The 20,755-nt window shown below is 44.4% G+C and overlaps 2 protein-coding genes across 5 annotated transcripts in view; both read right to left on the bottom strand.

Moving 5' to 3' along the window:
- Nucleotides 1-9,129, bottom strand: part of RIPOR1 (RHO family interacting cell polarization regulator 1) — a 97,513-nt gene extending 88,384 nt beyond the window's left edge. The window contains exon 1 of one of the 2 annotated variants that reach the window (XM_083752228.1): nucleotides 8,926-9,129. The gene's annotated coding sequence lies outside the window, so the exon portion shown is untranslated. The remainder of the gene's footprint in view (nucleotides 1-8,925) is intronic. The other variant, XM_083752219.1, reaches the window with a different exon arrangement.
- Nucleotides 9,130-18,526: 9,397 nt separating this feature from the next.
- LOC310850639 (C-signal-like) overlaps nucleotides 18,527-20,755 on the bottom strand; it is a gene marked incomplete at its 5' end in the record, with an annotated part of 39,010 nt that continues 36,781 nt past the window's right edge. For all 3 annotated transcript variants that reach the window (XM_083752285.1, XM_083752284.1, XM_083752286.1), the window contains one exon: nucleotides 18,527-18,793. In XM_083752285.1, coding sequence (XP_083608411.1) covers nucleotides 18,680-18,793 — 114 coding nt within the window. In that variant the 3' untranslated portion in view covers nucleotides 18,527-18,679. The remainder of the gene's footprint in view (nucleotides 18,794-20,755) is intronic.

Raw genomic sequence — 20,755 nt, 5'->3', positions numbered from 1 at the left:
CAGGGCTCCACTCAACAAAACTAAACCTTGCAAAAACACAAAGTATGCAAGCTAACGTGGTTTGGTCCAAGTACTGCTGAAATGCTGGCAGGGAGGAGGCAGAAACACAGGCCTGCTTTGGCTCACATCACCTGGAGCACTTCAGAGCCCAGCTGGGATGAACTAACTACGTGTGGAATGCGTTATATGCTAGGCCAGGCAGCTTCCAGGAGACAAAACCCAACACATTTTGGTGCCCAGCAGCTTTTGGCATGAGCAATATTGTAGAAGAGAAAACATATGAGGTTTATGAAAGCTGGATAACAGCTGGACAGATGGGCAGTTTTCTGTAATAGAAGGAAGCACAGCCAAGAGGAATGAGACTGAGCAACAGGGACAGGAATTGAGGTGATGGGCAAAAACTCGAATGGGAAATTATGCAATACTAAAAAAGAATAACCAAAAGAAGACTGCAGAAGAGGACAGAGATTTGCATAATAGGTACATTTGCTAATTCATATGTATAGACGCCAATTTAGTAATAGTTACTACAATTTAAATAAAAATAAAATACATAATCACCATGGTGGGGAAGACTTTGACCAGGTGATCTGTGTCTGCCCAGACTGCTGTCCAAGTGCTAACTATGGGCAACTTCAAGGCCATCCTGCTCCCTCTTTCTAGGGTTCTTATATTTAAACTGGACTTAGACTGAAGAGCAAGCTTTTGAGTTCTTCAGAACTCTTCAACAAGCTAGGTGGGGGAGAGGAAAATTGGCTAATATTGGAACTATGGAGTCTGTGACTAATAGCAGAGTCCATGGGTGGTATTTAAAGTTAGTGATACTTAGAGTAGACCTACTGAACTCAGTAGACTGAAGGAACTTGTCAATTTATTTCCCTAGGTCTCTCTATCACCTCATGGCTCCCATATCAGGCAATTTCATTCCTTACCCCCATCCAATCTTTGGATTGTTTAGCAAAAACCCCAAAATATCTGCAGAATTTTTTCAACACCTGCAGACTATTTTTGTAATGTTTTGATTGGTATGTGGATTTTGGAATGAAAATAAATGACTGCCATCACCACATTTTGTTTGTTGAGCTTTAATTGCACAAACCTAAATTTCTGGTATGCACATGAATCGCTCCTGCAAAATATAGTGACAGTCTGGAGGCACCAAAAACAGTTGAGTGAGTAAAAGCAGCCGCCCTTTCCTGAGGAAGCCACCACCAGGCTGGTCTGTGCAGTGTTATTGCAGCTGCTGCCACCTGGTGCTCAGTAACAGTACCACTCAAGGTGAAATAGATTTCACAAAACCAACTACAGTGGTACCTTGGGTTAAGTACTTAATTCGTTCCAGAGGTCCATTCTTAACCTGAAACTGTTCTTAACCTGAAGCACCATTTTAGCTAATGGGGCCTCCTGCTGCTGCCGTGCTGCCGGAGCCCGATTTCTGTTCTTATCCTGAAGCAAAGTTCTTAACCTGAAGCACTATTTCTGGGTTAGCCGAGTGTGTAACCTGAAGTGTATGTAACCCAAGGTACCACTGTAAGGCAGAAAAAATGGTTTGGGCTGATTTTCCTCTGGGTTTGATCTCACTTGCTTCCCTCACAGAATGCAATTGTTACTGGTAATTTACACCTGTCAGTTCTAGCCACTTTGCACTTGTCTCAGGTATCTTTATTACATTAGTCACAGTCCTTCAGTGGAAAAGCAACCACATGAACCCACACAATAATACAAGACAAATCACAAACCAAATAAAACAAGGTTATACCTTTTTCACATTTCTGCTCCCAAAGAGATAGTCATGTTAGTCTGTTGCAGCCAAAAGAACAAAGAGTTCTTGCTGTGGCACCTTAAAGGCAAAGGCAATTAATTTTTACTCAAGAGTATACAGTTAATAATGTCCATTCCTTTCAATGGGTCTACTCCAAGTATGACTAAGGTTGGATACAACCCAAAGAGACTGAGGCTGCATACATATTACCATTTACTCTGGCGCACTCCCATTGCTTGTGTCTGAAACCAAGTACTGTTCCCAAGATGTTAGCCATAATCCACATGTATGTAGTAGTTTGAGAAATACTCTCTTTGGATGTATTTCCCCTCAAACCAGTTTCCATCTGATTTGGAAATGTAAGACACAAATAAGTTGAGGTGCATACCATTCAGACAGCTGTAGTGCATGCGCAGGTGAAAGTGCATGCACAGATGACAGCTGCCTTGAATAGGAGTATTGGTTTTTCATTTTGCAGGCACAGGGAAACAAAACAGATAATGTGCATCGGATGACGACACCCCTACTCTTAAGATGTTTCTACAACTCCTATCTATATAATTGCATTGTGAGAATTAGCTGATCTGAGTAAATAACAGAAAGCAAGGACCCCATTGTTTCTCTGCAGCATTGTATGTTTGCTTTCATACATCCAAAGCTGACCACAGTTAGACACATGATACAGTAATGGATTAAATGCTCCTTGGTCTGGTGCTACCAGACTTTTTCCATGCTTTAAACAAAAATAAAAGTTGGAGAAAACCAAAAGCCCTTTTAGTTTAACTCTGTAGAACAGAGGTAGTCAAAACAGTACTCTCCAAATTTTTGGACTACAACTCCCACCAACCTCAGGGAGCAGAACCAATGATAGAGAATGATGGGAGCTGTAGTCCAAAACATCTGGAAGGCACCACGTTGCCTACTCCTGCTCTAGAACATAAGAAACTGTCTTATACGTCAGTCAAGATCAGAATCATCTGCACTTACTATCTGCATCTCTTTGGGGTCTCAGACAAAATTATTTCCTATATCTCACTCGAGATTACAGAGAATAAACTTGGGACCTTCTGCAGGCAAAGCATGTGCTCTACCACAGAGCTACACCCCTTTCTTATAACTATGGCAGAAACAGTGAGCAGTCCACCAGCTCTACAAAAAAGAATTCAGAACATAATGTTCCATCACAAGCAGAGAACAGACTAGCCGTGACAGAAAGATACACATGCAGCAAATAGTTCAAGGTATCTCGTGTGAGCAAACAAAGCATCATGCTGAAAGGAAGAACAGAAAGAATCAACAGGTCCCAACACTTAAGGAGAGGAAATTATCAGTATGTAGCTCTGAAGTCTTATTGTCAGGCAGAAGTAGTCAGACTCGTGGGTTGGTGGGGAAATAGCCCACCTTACCACATACCCATTCCCATTACGTCCCATATTCCAGGAGAAAGAAATCTTTACCAACCCCATAGCTATATTTGTACCTGGAGGTTGGATGGGGGTCTTCCTAGGTCCATATGCCAGTGGTGGGTATGGCCTGAGGCATTCGCAGGTAGAGCAGCTGCAATGACTCTTACCTTTCTATGAAAAAATGCTTCCACACACACCTCTCTCTATCCAGGTACACATGATGTATTATTGCAGGACACCTTCAGGTAAAAGGACCCAAGGAGGATGCAGAGAAGGGCTAGAAAGGTGTATGGCCTGCGGAGATTTCCAAGACTCTTCCAGGTAGCCTGAGATTCCCCATCCTTGCCCTATTCCTTCCTATTTGCTTCTCCAAAATTCTTCCCCTCCTCATTCCATCCACCCCAGCCTGCTTATAAACCACCTGGAAGAGTCTGGAAGCTCAACTGCAGGCTATTCAAACTGATTGCTAGTTAGGTTACTCACAAGTAAGCAACTAGCCTAACAGTTTTTAAGTGTTGTTTTAATGGTTGCTATTCTTCTGCTTCTCTAGACACAGATGATTATGAAGACTATGAAGAAGAAATAAACATAACAAACCCATCCAAGCTAAGAATAAAATTGCTTCCTTACTCCAAAATATATGTATCTCCCCAAACATATTTTATTTATTTATTTAGTCCATTTCAATTCAATGCCAACCTTCATCCTTAGATTCCTGTCAGTTTACAAACTGCCATTTTATTGCCAGTTTACAGTGCCACATTCACATGCAAGAGGAAAGGAATTCCATAGCTAAATTCCCACTGGAGAAAAAGCCCTATTCAAGGTCACCACCACACATTGAGCAACACTAAATGGGCAACAAAAGCCTTGCCTGAAGACCTTGAGTTATGGGCAGGATGATATAAGAATATGCCCATCCTATGTGCTAAAAGATAGCTGCATCTGTCCTGCATATTGTTGGCTATTTTAAGACTTTGTAATTGGCATCAGTGGCTGCAAGAAGACAATCCGTTTTCGCCCAAAGATAGCTGGTTGCACTAAGCTAGGCACAGTTTGTTTTTCCAACAGGAGGCAACAGGAAAGTATCCAGGACATGGGGTGGGGTGGTGATGGAGCAGGAGCCAAAAAGAGATATTTTGGTTATGGAAGAGGGTAAGAACAACATGCAAGCAGGAGGAACTGCCACCTCATTGATCAAATAGGTGGCCAGCATAAAGGAGGGAGTAATTAGTTTCACTGCCTTTTGCTTGTTAACTAGAGCCTTTGCTCTAGACCAGGCATGTCCCAACTTCCAAGAGACTGCAATCTACTCTGATTGGATTGACCAAAGTTGCTGAGCTTTTTTTTGGGGGGGGGGTAAGCAGGATAATGCAATCAACCAAGATCAACCAGGGACGCCCCGCGACTGACCAGTAGATTGTGACCGACCTGTTGGACATGCCTGCTCTAGACCAAAACCTTGTGGTGTAGACAGAGCTACATTAGTCCCCAGTTTGAGGCTGCACATACACCATCATTACCACAAAGAATCCTGGGAACTGTAGTTTGTGAAGTGTAATCTACAGTTCCCAGGATTCTTTGGAAAGAAAGACCCCTAGCTGCCTTTCTGTGTAGGAACTATAATACAGGGGAGCTACATCCTGGATTGTGAGGAAGAGAATAGGTTTCTTCTTTTCCCCTTTCCTTCTTCCTGGAAGGAAAGGCTTTTTTAGCTTCATGGCGCATATCCTCTAACTTGAACTTCCCTCTGGGAACTGGGCATGCTCAGTGGCCATGGAATGCTAGCTGTCAGTGTAATGGTGGGAAGATGCAGAATGGAGAGGGAAAGGGAGTGGCGTATGCAAAAGACAAGCACTCAGTCCTGCAATGTACATTCCACTTACTATAAGCCATTAGTAGCTTTTGCAGGCCAATTCCCTCCTTTTGTTTTTCCCCACAACCTCCAATTTCATCCTCCCCACTCAACTGACGGGTCAGCATTTGTTTGTTTCAGTGTAGCTTGGCAGTCCCTTGAGTATGTAAGAAATGCCTACCATACATGTGAGTGGCCCTGTTTTGCTTCAGATTGGTGGGAGTGGACACTTTAGCACCAGGGTTTGCTATCATCATCATCTTGCTATTGGTATTTGCTTTCGTCTCCCATTTGCAGGTGGCGCTGTGGGTTAAAGCCTCAGCACCTAGGACTTGGTTCGAATCCCTGCGGCGGGGTGCGCTCCCGCTGCTCGGTCCCAGCGCCTGCCAACCTAGCAGTTCGAAAGCACCTCCGGGTGCAAGTAGATAAATAGGGACCGCTTACCAGCGGGAAGGTAAACGGCGTTTCCGTGTGCGGCTCTGGCTCGCCAGAGCAGCAATGTCACGCTGGCCACGTGACCCGGAAGTGTCTCCGGACAGCGCTGGCCCCTGGCCTCTTAAGTGAGATGGGCGCACAACCCCAGAGTCTGTCAAGACTGGCCCGTACGGGCAGGGGTACCTTTACCTTTACCTTTACCCATTTGCAACTGATGTTCCTCCTTTTAATTTGGCAGTTGTTGTTTTTTAACCAGCCTGCCTTTATTGTTGTTTCATTAAAAAAAATTGTGCTGTGTACGTATTTCATTTCTCTTCACATATTTATACATTTTTTGTCAATCAGCTTCATGTTTCATTTGATAAAAGAAATAAACAAGTAGACAGCTAGTTGTTATTATCTGGGATTTTGCTGTGGGTGGCTCAAGAGGCCTGAGCCCTGGATAGTTTGCAATGAGCCCCAAACTTTGGTAATAGGAGGCTGGGCATACTGCAAAGTGCAGTGCTGGTGACACCCCAGTCACCGAAGGCATTTATACATGTACATTAGCATATGCCAATTTGTGCCATGGGTCTGTAGCCCAGCTCCTGCTAAGCACTGGTGGAGGAAGAGGAGTGTGGGGGAAGCGCACTGCCCCCGACAGTGTGATCCCAGTGGTGTGCCATTGTGGCTGCCCCCCCCCCCGTGCTGGGCGCCACGCCCCCAGGATGCACATCACACCCCTGCAGGCGGCGCACCACGCCCCCGGGACGTGTGCCAGCCCCGCCCCCCACCCCACCTGCTCTCTGCCCCCCCTGTGCCGGAGCATGAAGCTCCACCACTGCTGCTAAGTAACTTGCACTGCCCCTGTTATTAATTAATTTATTATCATTTATTTATTGCATTTCTGTATCCCACTTCTCCTCCAAGGAGCTCAAGCACCCAGTAAGCTTCATGGCTAAGTGGGGATTTGAACCCTGGTCTCCCAGGTCTTACTCCAACACACGAACAGCTACAATGCCTTTCTACATTAAATTAAGATTAATTTGAGTCAGGTCTCATGATATTAGCCGGATGAGTGCCAAGGTTCAGGCTTGTAAGTTGGGGGTTGCCATAGTGTTGTATGTAGCTGCCCATGTGCCTACAGAGGACTTCCCGGCTTTCCTCCTCCCTGCTGAAATGAGGCTTGATAAAAGCATTCTGTTGTAGCCTATATAGTAAGCTACCGTGTTCTTGGTTGCCGTGTGTGTGTTTGCAAATTGTGCCCGTGGACCCAATAAGGCTGCTAACACTCCTCACAAATTAAGAACCAGGCAACTCTGATCATGTACGTACAATGTTTCTTTCCCTCAGTGCGCTTTTTTCAGGGCTTGGGTTTCACACAAGAGCACAACCCTGAAAAAAGCACATCTCTGGGGGCCACAATCTCACGTGGGTCGCATGACTTGCACAGAAGGACGTTCCCGGAAGAAACAAATCTTGGTTTTTCGCCTCAGCGTGTTAGAAGGTATGCATTTCGAAGGTCACAGGTTCCCCAACCCCTGCTCTACACGTTTAGGATTATCATGCAAAAATTATCATATAATCAAGGCCAGTAGGACCACAAGCATCTATCTTGTTAGAAACTAGTAATTGCTTATTCACTTGGATTTTATTTTTTAACCTAATCCAGTCCCCAGAGCTGCAGGCAGATAACAATATATTAAAAACACACATAAAGCACCCTTTTCAATAGGAATGGAAACAGGCCAAACATATTTAGAGTTAATCAAAAGCACAACTGTGCGACATACTTTTGGAGAAGAAGCAATGGCATATCAAGCTGCAATCTGAGAGCATGGTGTATCTCAGTCCTCACAGGATCAATCCCCCTTGGGCAAAATGTACGCTTAAACCAACAGAACAAGTAGCCCATCATATTAGGCTAATGGATTGAGGTTTATTCTGTTTTCATGTTGACATAGGATGTACCACTGCTTGAACTCTTAACAACCACTCCCTCCCTGAATGCCTGGCTATGTATCTGCTATTCTTTCTAGTGTGTTTGAAATTATGCGCATGTAGGGAAAGCAACTGAAGTGGGAATGTCTATCTCACTTTTCCTCTGTGCAGCTGGGCAGTGTAGAGTTAACTTTTGGGAGAGCAAGGAATTTGTTTTTTTGCTGAGGCACTTCCTCTCAGCTAACAATAATAAAAAACCCAGAAGGAGGGATACACGTGGGATCTGTGCAGCAGATAGAGGCCGGGTGACCCAGTCCAGGCCAAGAGGAAGCCTCCTGCATTATCTGCTGTTCCCATTTGGTCTCCTTGGCAAACTCTCAATCTGCAGCGGCTGCAGAAATCAAGATGTGCTTCCTTCCAAACAAGGCCAACACTCCCCAAGGCTTGTATCTGCCATGGCAACCATCCCCCCCGACACACACACATGCAATGCTATACTGGAGGCCAGATGGACACAAGTTCACACACGCTTGTATTCAATTCACAGAAAAGCCGTTTCTAAAGTGATACTCATCCCTGCAACTGGGGTGGTCCAGACAACAGAACTTGACTCGATGGAGCAGGGTTCAAGAGCCACATGTGTTCATGCCCAGGAGCACCCATGGCAATCAAGTGTTCTCTCATATGCCCTAACATTTGACAAAGGAAAAAATGGGCACTGGTTTTATGTAATCAGGGAAGGTCAGCATGGGTTTTTACATGAAGGATAGTCAGAAGGTTCAGGTGAAGCTCCAAAATAAAACAGCAGAAAATAATTTTGAGGTGCTGAATTTGGTCTCTTTTCCGGGGGGGTGGGGGGTGGAGTTTGTTACAGTTCACAGATTTGTGATGCAATTAACAAACTGGTCTATAGGACTGCTGTCATGACCCACCAAAGCATTATTAAACATATTCACAGGAATACATATTTTTCACAACCCATAATATTAAATTCCCCACATCAATTAGTTCCTTTTGACAAAGACAATACATCCCGCTTCCCCAAATGCCACAATGATCAGAATTCCTCACAAATTGGTACACACTGGGAAAGTTGTGAAGTCAAGCTCCCAAACGTCAAACAGCAAGATAACCACAATGGTTATGAAAGAGATATATGCCACAGTAAAAATCAAAAAGTAAAAAATATACACCAACCACCCGTACAGATGAGGAAAAATAAATATGTACTTTATGTCCTTTAAGGAAAAATAAACTATGTCCTTTCAATAAACATCACTCTCATATATGTACATGAAGAAAATGCCCCTCAGATAGCAACATTATGTACCCCAAACTATGGCGTTAGATTTAGGACGGGTTAAAAAATCTGTTCCACAATTGTTCCAGAGCAATTCTGTTGTACTTCACACTGTGCTCTTTAAGCTTCACTCCTATGGATACCGAGATGAAGATCCATTTGGGTGGCCCATGCCCCTGTGGTATAGGACCTATTCTTTAGTGAGGTTTAATGACTGAGGGTTGGCACCTTCAAATCACATACTCACCAATCTCAGAGGTTCAACCCAGAGGCTAGAAATCTAGTTTAATCCTGAGTTCAGTCAGACCTTGATCAGCTGCCTTGTCTGGCCATCCGGAGCTCTTCCCTGGGCTGGGTGTGTTAGCTAAGAATTCCCTTCCCCTGATTAAGCTGGGCAGGCTCAAAGAGTTTCCTTGCTCTCTGCATACTTATGACCTGCCTCTCACTTGATGCTCCACCTCCCACATAGCGGCTTCGGCTTTGACCCTGTTAATATCAAAGGGACATTTCCTGTCAGGACTGCGTAGAGTATGCCACATTTTTTAAAATCCCTTTTTGTTCTCCCACATAAGCACATGTCCACTCCTAATACTTTGTTTCAGATTGCCCACTGCAAAGCACATCACACGTACATGAGCACCCATCAAGCCATAGTTTGTATGCCAGTGGCATACAAGTGAAATTTGTTACACGTAAAGGCAATGAAACATTGATAAGGAAAAATAAGAATTGCAGAGTGGATGTGATATGCCTTCTCCTGGAGTCACTTGAAGGACATAACCTCCAAGCTGTGTTGGGAGAGAGCTGGTTCATCAAGGAGCCACAATATAGTTGACTGTGGCAGCCATGTTTGCTGTTCACATGTTCTGTACTCTCTCCTTCCTGCCACCATGGTCAGGGGCGGAGCAAGGTGGGTGCAGTGGATGTGGTTTGCCCTAGGTGTCACCTCTGAGGGGAGGTGACAAAATGCTGTGCAGCACTCAACATCTGTGAGAGACGCTGTGGCTTTGGCGCACGCAGGCCTTTGCCCCCCCAAAAAAATATGAAATAAAGTCAAACCATTTTTGCAGGCAAAAAACAAAAATCAATGTGGGAAGGGGTGACAAGAAATTTTCCACACCAGGTAGCACCTGACCTTGCTACACCACTGACCACAGTTACATCCTTGCTCACTGGTATGTAGCTGGGAGAATACTGCCTGAAGTGATTGGACACAAGGAGGAAAGGCAAGGATAAGGACTCGGCTCATGCCATCTCAGTGCCTTTTTTGATCTGACAATTAAAACTGCCTCATCTCCCCCCCCCCCCCCCGCCACACACACACACACACACACACACACACACACACACACTTATATGTACATGTACATACAGGCAGATTTTAAAACAAAGTTAGCTTGGTCCAAATGTTGCAGTAAAGACACAGGCCCAGGTCAGAGCTTTGTGAGTGTCATCTGAGGGAACTGAAAGAAGGGAGGCTGTTATGTACTGAAGTTCTCACCCTGGGCCAGCAGGGGGATACTGTAGATAGTTCAGGTCCACATATGCAAATAAGGGATCGAAAGTGACGTTCAGTGATTGGATAGTTACAGAAAAGGGTTACTGTTGCTTTCTAGTGGAGCTCTATACAGTGGTACCTCGGAAGACGAATGCTTCGGAAGACGAAAAACTGGCAAGACGAAAGAATTGTTCAAGTTGCTTCGCAAGATGATTTTCCCTATGGGCTTGCTTCGCAAGACGAAACGTTTTGCGAGTTTGTTTCCTTTTTCTTAAAACCGTTAATACCAGGGTGCATCCGTGCTTCGCAAGACGAAAAATCCACAAGACGAAGAAACTTGCAGAACGAATTAATTTCGTCTTGCGAGGTACCACTGTATAAGCAGGCTGGCTGAACCCTTCAGTTCAGTTCAGTTCTGGCCTGTGAATAAACAAGAGCTGTTTGAAGAATCGCTGTGTCGTCTGATATGTTCACCCACAACTTAACAAAGGCAAGGATCAAAAGACAACATGGCTGCTGTGCCACTTCTGGTAGCAGAAAAATGGCCTCCTTGTCTGGTCCAGCAGAACAGCTATGTTGTTGCTGTTGTTGCTGTTGTTGTTGCTGCTGCTGTTGCTGCTGCTGCTGCTGTTATTCCTATATTAGAAATATAGATGAAGAGGGGCTGTTAATCCTTTAAAAAACTGTAAAGTATTATAGTACCCAAAAGGAAATAAATAGTCAAGAGATGCCAGGGCATAGGAAAAGACTAGTAATTTCAGGTTTTCCCAGGGCAAGGGACATCTCTGCTCCCATTAAATTATCTGATACGGTCTCAAATGCAATAGCATAAGAACTATTGTTACTCACAATGGTGTCATCAGGGCAAAAATCTTGGAGGCAGAAGTTGAGCTCTTCGCTCAGAAAAATTAGGCCCTCAAACACAGCAGGGCTTCATTTTGAAATGAAGTAACACACATTACCATCTAAAGAAGAGCCCCCTCCCCAAGACAAACCAGTTTCCAAAATTGCCTAACAGCCCCACTAGTTATCCACTGAGATGTGTGTTCATGTTTTCCTAAGTTCTGAAGGTGTGACATTAAGGATGGTGGGAAGTCCCTTTCTCTGTTCTAAAAACAATAGTGTCATTTCCCTCCCATGTCCTCTCAGGATACAGTAATGTCAGCTGGGCCTAACTGTGAACAGCAAGTGGGGGTGGAAAGTCCTCAGTCAGAAAGCTAAGTTATTGCAAGAGAAAGAGAAATGCCAGTGTACAGCATCGGACATGTGTAAGAAGAATTTGTTCTCAACATGCAGACAGTGTGGAAAGTCTCAAAACAGCCATTGGAATACAATATTGCCCCATCCGTGCTAGAAATGATCGATGGCCATCATACCTTTCCAACATATTAGTTCTCCCTCCTTTATTTATATCAGGGATGGGAAGCATGTGTCCCTCCAGTCAGACCTATGCAGAGCTTGTGTAAGGTCCGTGGAAGGAATCTTGTTAGAATAAAGTTATAAACTCAAACAAAAAAGCAGCTAGTCCCTGGCAGGGAGCCCCAACCAGCTTAGTCCTCCAAGGCCCAGGGCAAGTGTACCCAGCTGCCGCTGCACCCTCTGCACAAGCCTGCCTCCAGTTATTGATGGATCTCCTTGGACCCAGCCAGTAAAGCCAGTACTTGTAGTCTGGGATAAAGCTGGGTGGCAGTAAGGTTGGAGCTGTACAGATGCACTGGTGGAGTCAATATGGTGCTCCCACCAATGAACCTGTGGTGTCTTGTCCTCACTGCCACCTTAATCTGGTAAATGGCAGTGATACCTCAATCAGGACTACAGCAACGTGCCACCCCACTTCACCAGCCACTCCTAGTTGTAGTCCAGCAACATATAGAGGGTCACATGTTTCCCATTCCTGATTCTTTTGAAATTGTCAGTAGGGGCTCTGTTAATAGAAGGGAGGCACCAAGATCCCTAGCAGTATCTCTCATCTAACAAAACAGACAATGGTACTGTGTACTGTGTCTCTCTCTTTCTGTATACGATGTATACTAAAGATCTTTTCTTGAATTAGATAGGGAGAAATGAGTAGGGGATTTTGTATTCCATATCTTGTTTCCAAAGTATCACAAGGAAAGTGGTGCAAGGAGAGCAGATACAGCTGTTGGAGAGAGTAAGCCAAAAGTATGTAGCAAGATGTTTACCCACTTACCAGGAAATATGCATCATTGAACTCTAGGATGTACAGGATTGCATTGTTAGACCTGGATGGTCTTTGAAACAGCTGCCAATAATACAACATACGGAGTTTTTAGTGTAGCACAGTGATGAAGAAGCGTAAACTGGCACCCTCCAGTGCAGATGCCTCTAGACTCCATCTCTAGTATGTGGATAACACTTTGCAAGATTGCGGATAATACTTTGCTTCCCTGCTTTGCAGGTTTGTTGCAGTCAGGGCCGGGATCAGAACAGCTGCCAAGGCCCACTGGTGATGCCTGCCTTGAGCCTTCCTTAAAAAAGAAAAGAACTAGGCAGCTGGATAGCCACTTCTTAATTTCCTACAATGTCAGTGACCTGGCATCAATCAGGCATTATGGGAAATTAGGATGGCTAGAGCCAGCCAGCCAGCCAGCCAGCCGTGTTCATAGTGCTGTCACCATAGCAGGGACCATTGACATAAGAAAACACTCACCAGAGGACATTTTGCCACTCAGAACCTGTTGGCTTGGACTGACTGCAGTTATAGTCTAACAACAACCAGAAGGTCAGAGGTTCCCCATCCATACTTTACAATACCCCGATGCTTCTGCTGTTTTTGCTATAACAGATTAGCAACCTATGAGTAATTTCTTTTGAAATTACTACGACTTGGAAATAACACACTCCCACTTTTGACCCAGCTGAGTCAAAAGTCCCATTAGCAGACAGACAGAAAACACTATCCGGCAAAATTTATACATCAGAATTTCCAGTCGCCTCCCCAATTCATTGAAGTGCATTTTATTTTGGGGATTTAAGGTGATATTGATACCACCATGTGGTAAATGTGTATATTGCAGTTTAAAACTTTATGCAAGTTTTCAACAGAGACTGAAGCCTTGATGTAAGTCACTATCTATTTCTCTGGTCTCCATGTTGCCCAGATGTCATTAAAACACTGTCCTAAGTAAAAAGCTAGCAGAGAGAAAACTAGGCCCAGGAACAGGACTGGCGACCAGATAGCTCATTTTATTTAGTATTTATTTCACAGATTTATAAACCACTTCAAAGTCGTAGAATTATAGTTGGAAGGGACCCTGAGGGCCATCTAGTCCAACCCGCTGCAGTGCAGGAATCTCAGTGAAAGCATCCATGACAGGTGGCCATCCAACCTCTGCATAGAAACCTCCAAGGAAGGAGAGTCCACAACCACCCGAGGGACTCCATTCCACTGTCAAAACAGCTCTTACTTTCAGAAAGTTCTTCCTGATATTTAGTCAGAATCTCCTTCTGTGTAACTTGAACCCAATGGCCTACCCCCCAGAGCAGGAGAACTCAAGCTTGCTCCATCTTCCATGTGACAGCCCTTTAGATATTTGAAGATAGCTCCTATACATAATAATGGCTTACACCATTGCCAGACTTCAACAATATCTTAAAAGACATTCTAGTCTGTGTTCTGCTCATTTTAATGGGCTGCACATTTTGCAGCTGCTTTTAAATTTCTTGTGAAGTTGATGGAGTATTTTATTGGTGTAAATCAAGAATGGGGAACTTCCAAGCGTCTGGGCCAAATGCAGCCCTCCAGGCCTCTCCTTCTGGCCCTCAGGAATCTCCCTAGTCCCATCCCTCAGGAGCCCTGCTTTGCAATGTCCTTAACTGTTTTTGCCTGGCTAGAATCCTGCCCTTCATCTGATAGTGCTTCTTGCTTGCCTCTATGGAGGATAGAGAGGGGTGTGTGAGTGTGCGCATAGAAACCTTTGCTTCTGGTCTCACCCACCACTGGCATGTGTCCCTCAGGGTGATAATGGTTCTCCATCACCATCTTGTGAGGGCACTGCACCCTGAATGGCAGGCTAGAAATCCTTTACATAAATGAACAGTTTGTTCTAGCCATAGCGTATTTCACTTCTGCCAACTGGCTTTCAAATAGCTGTGGAATTAAACCATTACGTTTGAAAGTGAGCCGGCAGTTAGCCAGTGTGGAAAAGTAAAGGACTCTAGTGCTGAAGTTGCAACTAGAGTAAACTATTGCATTTTTACAGCATTGGTCCAAACGTACTCCCAGATGCATAAGTGAAAGGTATTCTCACTGTGAGAATACCCACTGTTACTGCGGTTGTGTACCTTAACTGAGTAAGCAATTGAGATGCAAAAGAGGTAGGGAATTGGAGACTTGGAGCATCCAGGTCACCCGTTTTTTTTCATCCCTTCCTTAAAACATTTTTGGCTCTTGTAACAGAGGATCCAGGAACAAATAGCTAGACGGATGACAGAGCAACTGTGAAATCCCACCAGAATATTGAAAACAAGCATTTAATGAGCCTCCAGAGCTTAGATTAGGAATATTTTACTGCTGCATCCATTATTTCTTTTACATTTTTACATTTTACATTTTCCACATCTTTTACATTTTCCTCTAAAATAATCCAACACAAATAACAATAACAAAATATTAAAATATTAGCACAATTAAATATTAACGTAATTAAACACAACATAATAGCAATAATGCAACAGGGTGCAATTGGAATAAAATACCAAAGATACAGGATCTAAAACCAGTAAAATCATATTTAACATTTAAAAAATTAATATTTCATTAATAACTAGGTCAGTGATACAGAGGAGGGAGAAATTAAATACAGTTTTTTTAAGCCAAGTCTATCAAATTCTCACTTTCTGAAACAATATAACAACTGAAACATGGCCATTTTTCAAAATTTAATCTCATCTGAATATTGCAATGTAGTTCTACAACCAATGCTTATAAAAATGCAGACATGAAATGGAAATTAATATGCAAGTGGAAATGAAAATGCAAGTGAAAATAGCATACTAAAATGGATTATTTCAGGATAAACTGCATACAAAATTAGACTTATTAGCGTAAATTTGCACCAAAAGAGCTGAAAAAATTCTATTAGGATTTTTTAGGGGGGGGAGTCACTAAAGGCTGCAGAATTGTGGAGAGATAATTTAAGACTGGAAGAATGAGAAACTAGGATAACTGAAACTGACAATCTTTCCACCCCTTGTGAGGGAAAGCTTTCATAATTACTTTATCACTATATAGCAGCAATTTGTCTACAAAGAAAAACAAACATTTCATTACAGAGGAAGGTATATTAATACTGTGAGAAATGGCACCCACCTAAAAGTGATTTTGGCACTCAAGCATTGCTGCCTTTTCAGAATTTCTTGGGCGTTTTGAGCATCTGCCTTGGTAACTAAGTGTAACATTGTCCAAATCTCAGCCTGTTACTGATCTATTGAAAGACCTTCACAAGGAAGTTAGTTTCCCTTCCAGTCAACAAAAGGACTGCTGTGTTCATCACCAGGATTGAAAAGCACATGGAGAATCCCTCACATGTTCTCCTCTACAGTCAGGTCAGTCTGCAAGTGATGAGCAAAAGCAGGGCGAGAGGCACAGGCAATGGCACTTCTCTCTGGATGGTTTTTCTACTCTCTCATTATTTTGGAAGGGACATATTTTATATACTAAAATGTTTATAGCCTTCAATCAGTCTGGTACTATTAGGCCTTATAAAACCCTAGCCAGAAGGCAGCCCTGCTTGGCTGAGGGTCTGTTCCCTTTCCCCCTCAGTGCTGCCCACTGGAATTTAAACTATTGTTGGCCTTAGGCAGCATTGCCCACTTCAGATCTTAGGCTTCTGTCCTAGACCACACTGCTGATTTCCAGCCCAGTCTCTGCCTGGCAACTCTCTGCCCCCACGTACCAAAGCAGAGATTGAGAACTTGTGGTTTTCTAGAGGGAATTAGAATCCAACAATAATCATCCCTGACCATTGACCATGCTGGCTGGGGATTATCCAAAATGGATTCCAACAACATCTGCAGGGCCATCAGTTCCAGTTTAGGGTATCTCTACCCTAAATTATGTCTGGAGCCCATTTTTTTTTTTAAAAATCAGTGGACTCAGTAATGCAGGCCAGGTCTCTGGCCTAAAATCTGGTGGTTCTCCATTGCAGCTCTAGGCTAGATTGGCAGTTTCATGAGCCACCCTGTTCTCCCAACAGTGGTTGAGATGTATTTTCTCACCCAAAGTGACTACTTCAAGGGTGAGGTTCTATAATAAATCTTGGCACCATGTATCATGCAGCAAACATTAACCAGGGATTTAGGCAAAACAAAAAAAATTCCTTCCAGTAGCACCTTAAAGACCAACTAAGTTAGTTCTTGGTATGAGCTTTCATGTGCATGCACACTTCTTTAGGAATACTGTCTGTTGATACCATCATGTGGTCAATGTGTGTATTGCACTTTAAAACTTTATGCATGCCTTCAAACAAGCCTGCGAGCTTTGCTGTAGCTCCATCTGCATTTATTCAAACACTTTCAACTATGTGCTTGTCCACACTGGAGTTTACCCTGTGTTTGCAGCTATTTGTGTTCCCATTTAATTTGCATAGTCCACATGATATTACCCTCAAACAACACCAGTCTCAATGCTCTCCACCTGTAGATTTGTGTTAATCCAACATGTGGACAATCCGAGAAACTAGGCTTAAAACTGCTCCACTTAAGTTTGCAGACAAATTGTTTTGATGTTTAGGTGAGGGTGGATCAACTGTCATTTTCTGCTATTCCCCTTTCCACACCCACTACTTCCTCAATGCTTTCATTTCTTTTCCGGGAGTGTTATTTCCAGCATGCTCCTGCGCAATACCAGAAGATTGCACAAACAATTTTACAATTGCCTGTGCCCTGTTCACACTTCCTGGGTGGGATTTAAACAAAGAAACAGAAACAAAAAACAACAAGGCAGCACACATAGTTATCTGTGTGCATGCCCTGTTGCTACTTAATTGGCAAAGTAGAATTAACAAATTAGGACTTATGGGGAAAACACAAAAGCGGATTGCTGTGGGTATGAACCAGAAAGGCCAAAGTTGCTCCCTGTATACATTCAAATGTGTGCACGTCTAATTCAGATGGGGCGGGGAACGTGGACAAGGCCAAATGTGGAGACAAGCCCTATTTGGGGAGGAAATTGGCTCTGCTTGTGTACCTTTTGATGCTTTGTTTATTGCTACTACAGTACTTATTACTACTTTATTACTACTTTCACTCTGGAAAGGCGACACACCAATAAAATGATTGATTGCAGAAAGTGGTATGCAGTCAGTGTATGCTGCATGACTATAGGGACAATGAAATAGCAGCAGGTATAAAAAGGTATGCATTGTCTCTAATCTACTAAAAGCTTCAAAAACTCATTCCAAGTGGCAGTTTGATTAGCAGAATTATCACTGGTGGTTTCCCCTGCTCCCTCTCTACTAGATCACCCCATCCATATATTTCTCAAAGAACTCCAAAAAGTTAGACAGGACTTAGCTTTGCAGAAGCTATGCTGATCCTTCTTTAGCAAATCTTGTCTTTCTATATCGGAGTGGGGGACCTCAGGCCCAAGGCCGACTGTAGCCCTCTAGGCCTTCACGACTCTCCCCAACCATGCTCCATTCCACACCCCACCTTTCTGTAGTCCTCCTCCACACCCTCAGCTGGTTTTGCCTGAAGTGTGTCCTTGAATTTCGTTAATGCTTTTTGCTTCCCTTGATGGAGGATGGAGAGGAATGTATGGTATATGTCAACCTGTGGCTTCTGAATGGCTGGTATGTAGCCTATTGTACAAAGGGCAAAAGACACACCCATCGCTCTGCCCACTTTTGCCTCTTGCCTTGCCCACCACTGGCATGTCGCTGCCAGGTTACCCCTGAGGGAATGTGGCCCCTGAGTTGAGAAAGGTTCCTCCCACTTGTTCTACATGCTTAGTAGCTTTCCCTTTATTCATGCATTCTATCAGTTTTCCCGGAAGAGACATTAAGCCAACTTAATCTAAAATGATGAAGTAAGCAGAGTGAAAATTAGGCTCAGGAACTAAGCCTGTGGTAAGATTGCTCCTGTGTTAGCAATGAATATCAGCATCAGGTCTACAAAGTGATTCTGGCACTTGAGTGATGCTGCCTTTCCAGTATTTATCGAATGATCTGAGCTTCTGTCTTGGAAAAAGAATGTCACCTTCTCTAACTCTCAGGCTGTTACTGATTTGTAGAAATAGCTCCACTGTAATATCCCATGGGTTTGGGAAGGGTGTGAGAAAACTTAACAACAGGTCTGCCCTAAGATAAAGAAGCAGGAGAAGCCAGGAGAACTTCAATAGTTGTATTTATTTGTGAACAAATATCAACAATTCAGCATAGCAGATACATAAGCACAACTATGTTTCCACTAGTTCCCACTCACCTATGGAGGGAACCATACTCATGAGGGCAGAGCAGTTTCTACTAGAGACTCAGTACATTCACCAAGGTAGTTTCTTGCCCTTCCAGTCAACTAAAGTGCCATTGTGCTCATCAACGAGGTTAGGAAGCACCTGGAGAATCCCTCGCACGCTCTCATCGACAGTCATGACAGCCTGCAAGAGACAAACAACAGTGAGAAGCACAGCCAATGGCTCTTCTTTGTGGACAGCTGGATTTATCCTCCTACATGTGGTGTGTGAAGGAATAATTCATTCATTCATTTAAACATTTATAGTGCCAGATTTTGCTCTCAGTTGTCTGACCCCAACAACCAATCTGGCTGTAAGAGGATAAGCAGCTAGTCTCACTGGAAAAGGCTCTGCCTGGCTCGCTCCCCACAAAATGCCGACCTCCTGCCAGCCTTTGACAACATTGACCACTTTGAGTCCTTTGGGCGCACTTTTTCTGTGTCGAGAACTTGACCCCATCTCTACTCCCTTCAACCCTGTATCAGGGTTTAATGTTGAGTGTCTCTGAGTTTTCTACATAATACCCTGGATCAGGGGCGCCGACTTATAAAAAATATTGGGGGGGCCCATACTGGGGTCCTGCCCCGGGAAGTTTTCTAAGATCCGCTCCCGGCCCGTTGCTGCTGCTGCCGCCCGCCTCGTGGCCCCCTCGCCAGCTGAGGGAGGGAGAGAGACCGAGAAGGAGAGAGATGCGTGGTGGGCAAGGCAAGTGCCCGCCGCGCCTCGCCTCCCACCGCCCCTCGTGCCGGCCGCCCCCTCCCCTCCGCCACTCGGCCATAGACTAGATGAACCTCCGCCACTCGGCCATAGACTGGCTGAAGGGCTTCTCCTCCTCCTTGGCCATAGCGCGCGCGCGAGAGAGAGAGAGGCTGGAAAGAGAGAGGGAGCTCGGCGGTTCGCGGGCGGCGGTTTTCCCCCTGCCGAAACAACAGCGGCTCCTCAGAACCGCTAAGTAACTCTCCCTCAGGCGCCCGGCGGAAGAGCAGAAGAGAGGAAAAGGAAAGAGGGGCTGGGCCAGTCGCACGCACCGAGCAAAACTACTCGCGCCGCCTCCTTTACTACCATAATAATTATTTGTTTTAACTCATTACTGAATGTATTTTAAAAGGTAACTATCATCAAACAAGGAAAATAAAAAATACCAACATAATTTTGTGATTTTACAAAGCATAATATAACTACCGTATTTTTCGCTCTATAACACGCACCTGACCATAACACGCACATCGTTTTTAGAGGAGGAAAACAAGGGGAAAAAACATTCTGAATGAAACAGTGGATGTATCATTTTCGTGCTTCATGCTGTGGCCACAGACATGTGATCTGATGGTGAATTTGGGGTGACCCAATGCAAAAATCCTGAGGATCCATGTGGATCCATGTTTTGTAACCACGTTTTTGCACCATTGCAGCCCCAGGCAACAGTGGGTGCGTGATTTTGGGGGGGCAGGCTGTAGCCATGGACATGCTATGTGCTCTGATGGTGAATTTGGGCTGACCCAATGCAAAGATCCTGAGGATCCATGTGGATCCATGTTTTGTAACCACGTTTTTGCACCATTGCAGCCCCAGGCAACAGTGGGTGCGTGATTTTTGGGGGGCAGGCTGTAGCCATGGACATGCTATGTGCTCTGATGGTGAATTTGGGCTGACCCAATGCAAAGATCCTGAGGATCCATGTGGATCCATGTTTTGTAACCACGTTTTTGCACCACTGCAGCCCCAGGCAACAGTGGGTGCGTGATTTTGGGGGGGCAGGCTGTAGCCATGGACATGCTATGTGCTCTGATGGTGAATTTGGGCTGACCCAATGCAAAGATCCTGAGGATCCATGTGGATCCATGTTTTGTAACCACGTTTTTGCACCATTGCAGCCCCAGGGAACAGTGGGTGCGTGATTTTGGGGGGGCAGGCTGTAGCCATGGACATGCTATGTGCTCTGATGGTGAATTTGGGCTGACCCAATGCAAAGATCCTGAGGATCCATGTGGATCCATGTTTTGTGACCACGTTTTTGCACCATTGCAGCCCCAGGGAACAGTGGGTGCGTGATTTTGGGGGGGCAGGCTGTAGCCATGGACATGCTATGTGCTCTGATGGTGAATT

Source organism: Podarcis gaigeae, assembly GCF_964106915.1.
Source record: "Podarcis gaigeae genome assembly, chromosome: 8".
NCBI classification, from domain to species: domain Eukaryota; kingdom Metazoa; phylum Chordata; class Lepidosauria; order Squamata; family Lacertidae; genus Podarcis; species Podarcis gaigeae.
This window is presented reverse-complemented; position numbering and strand designations above follow the sequence as displayed.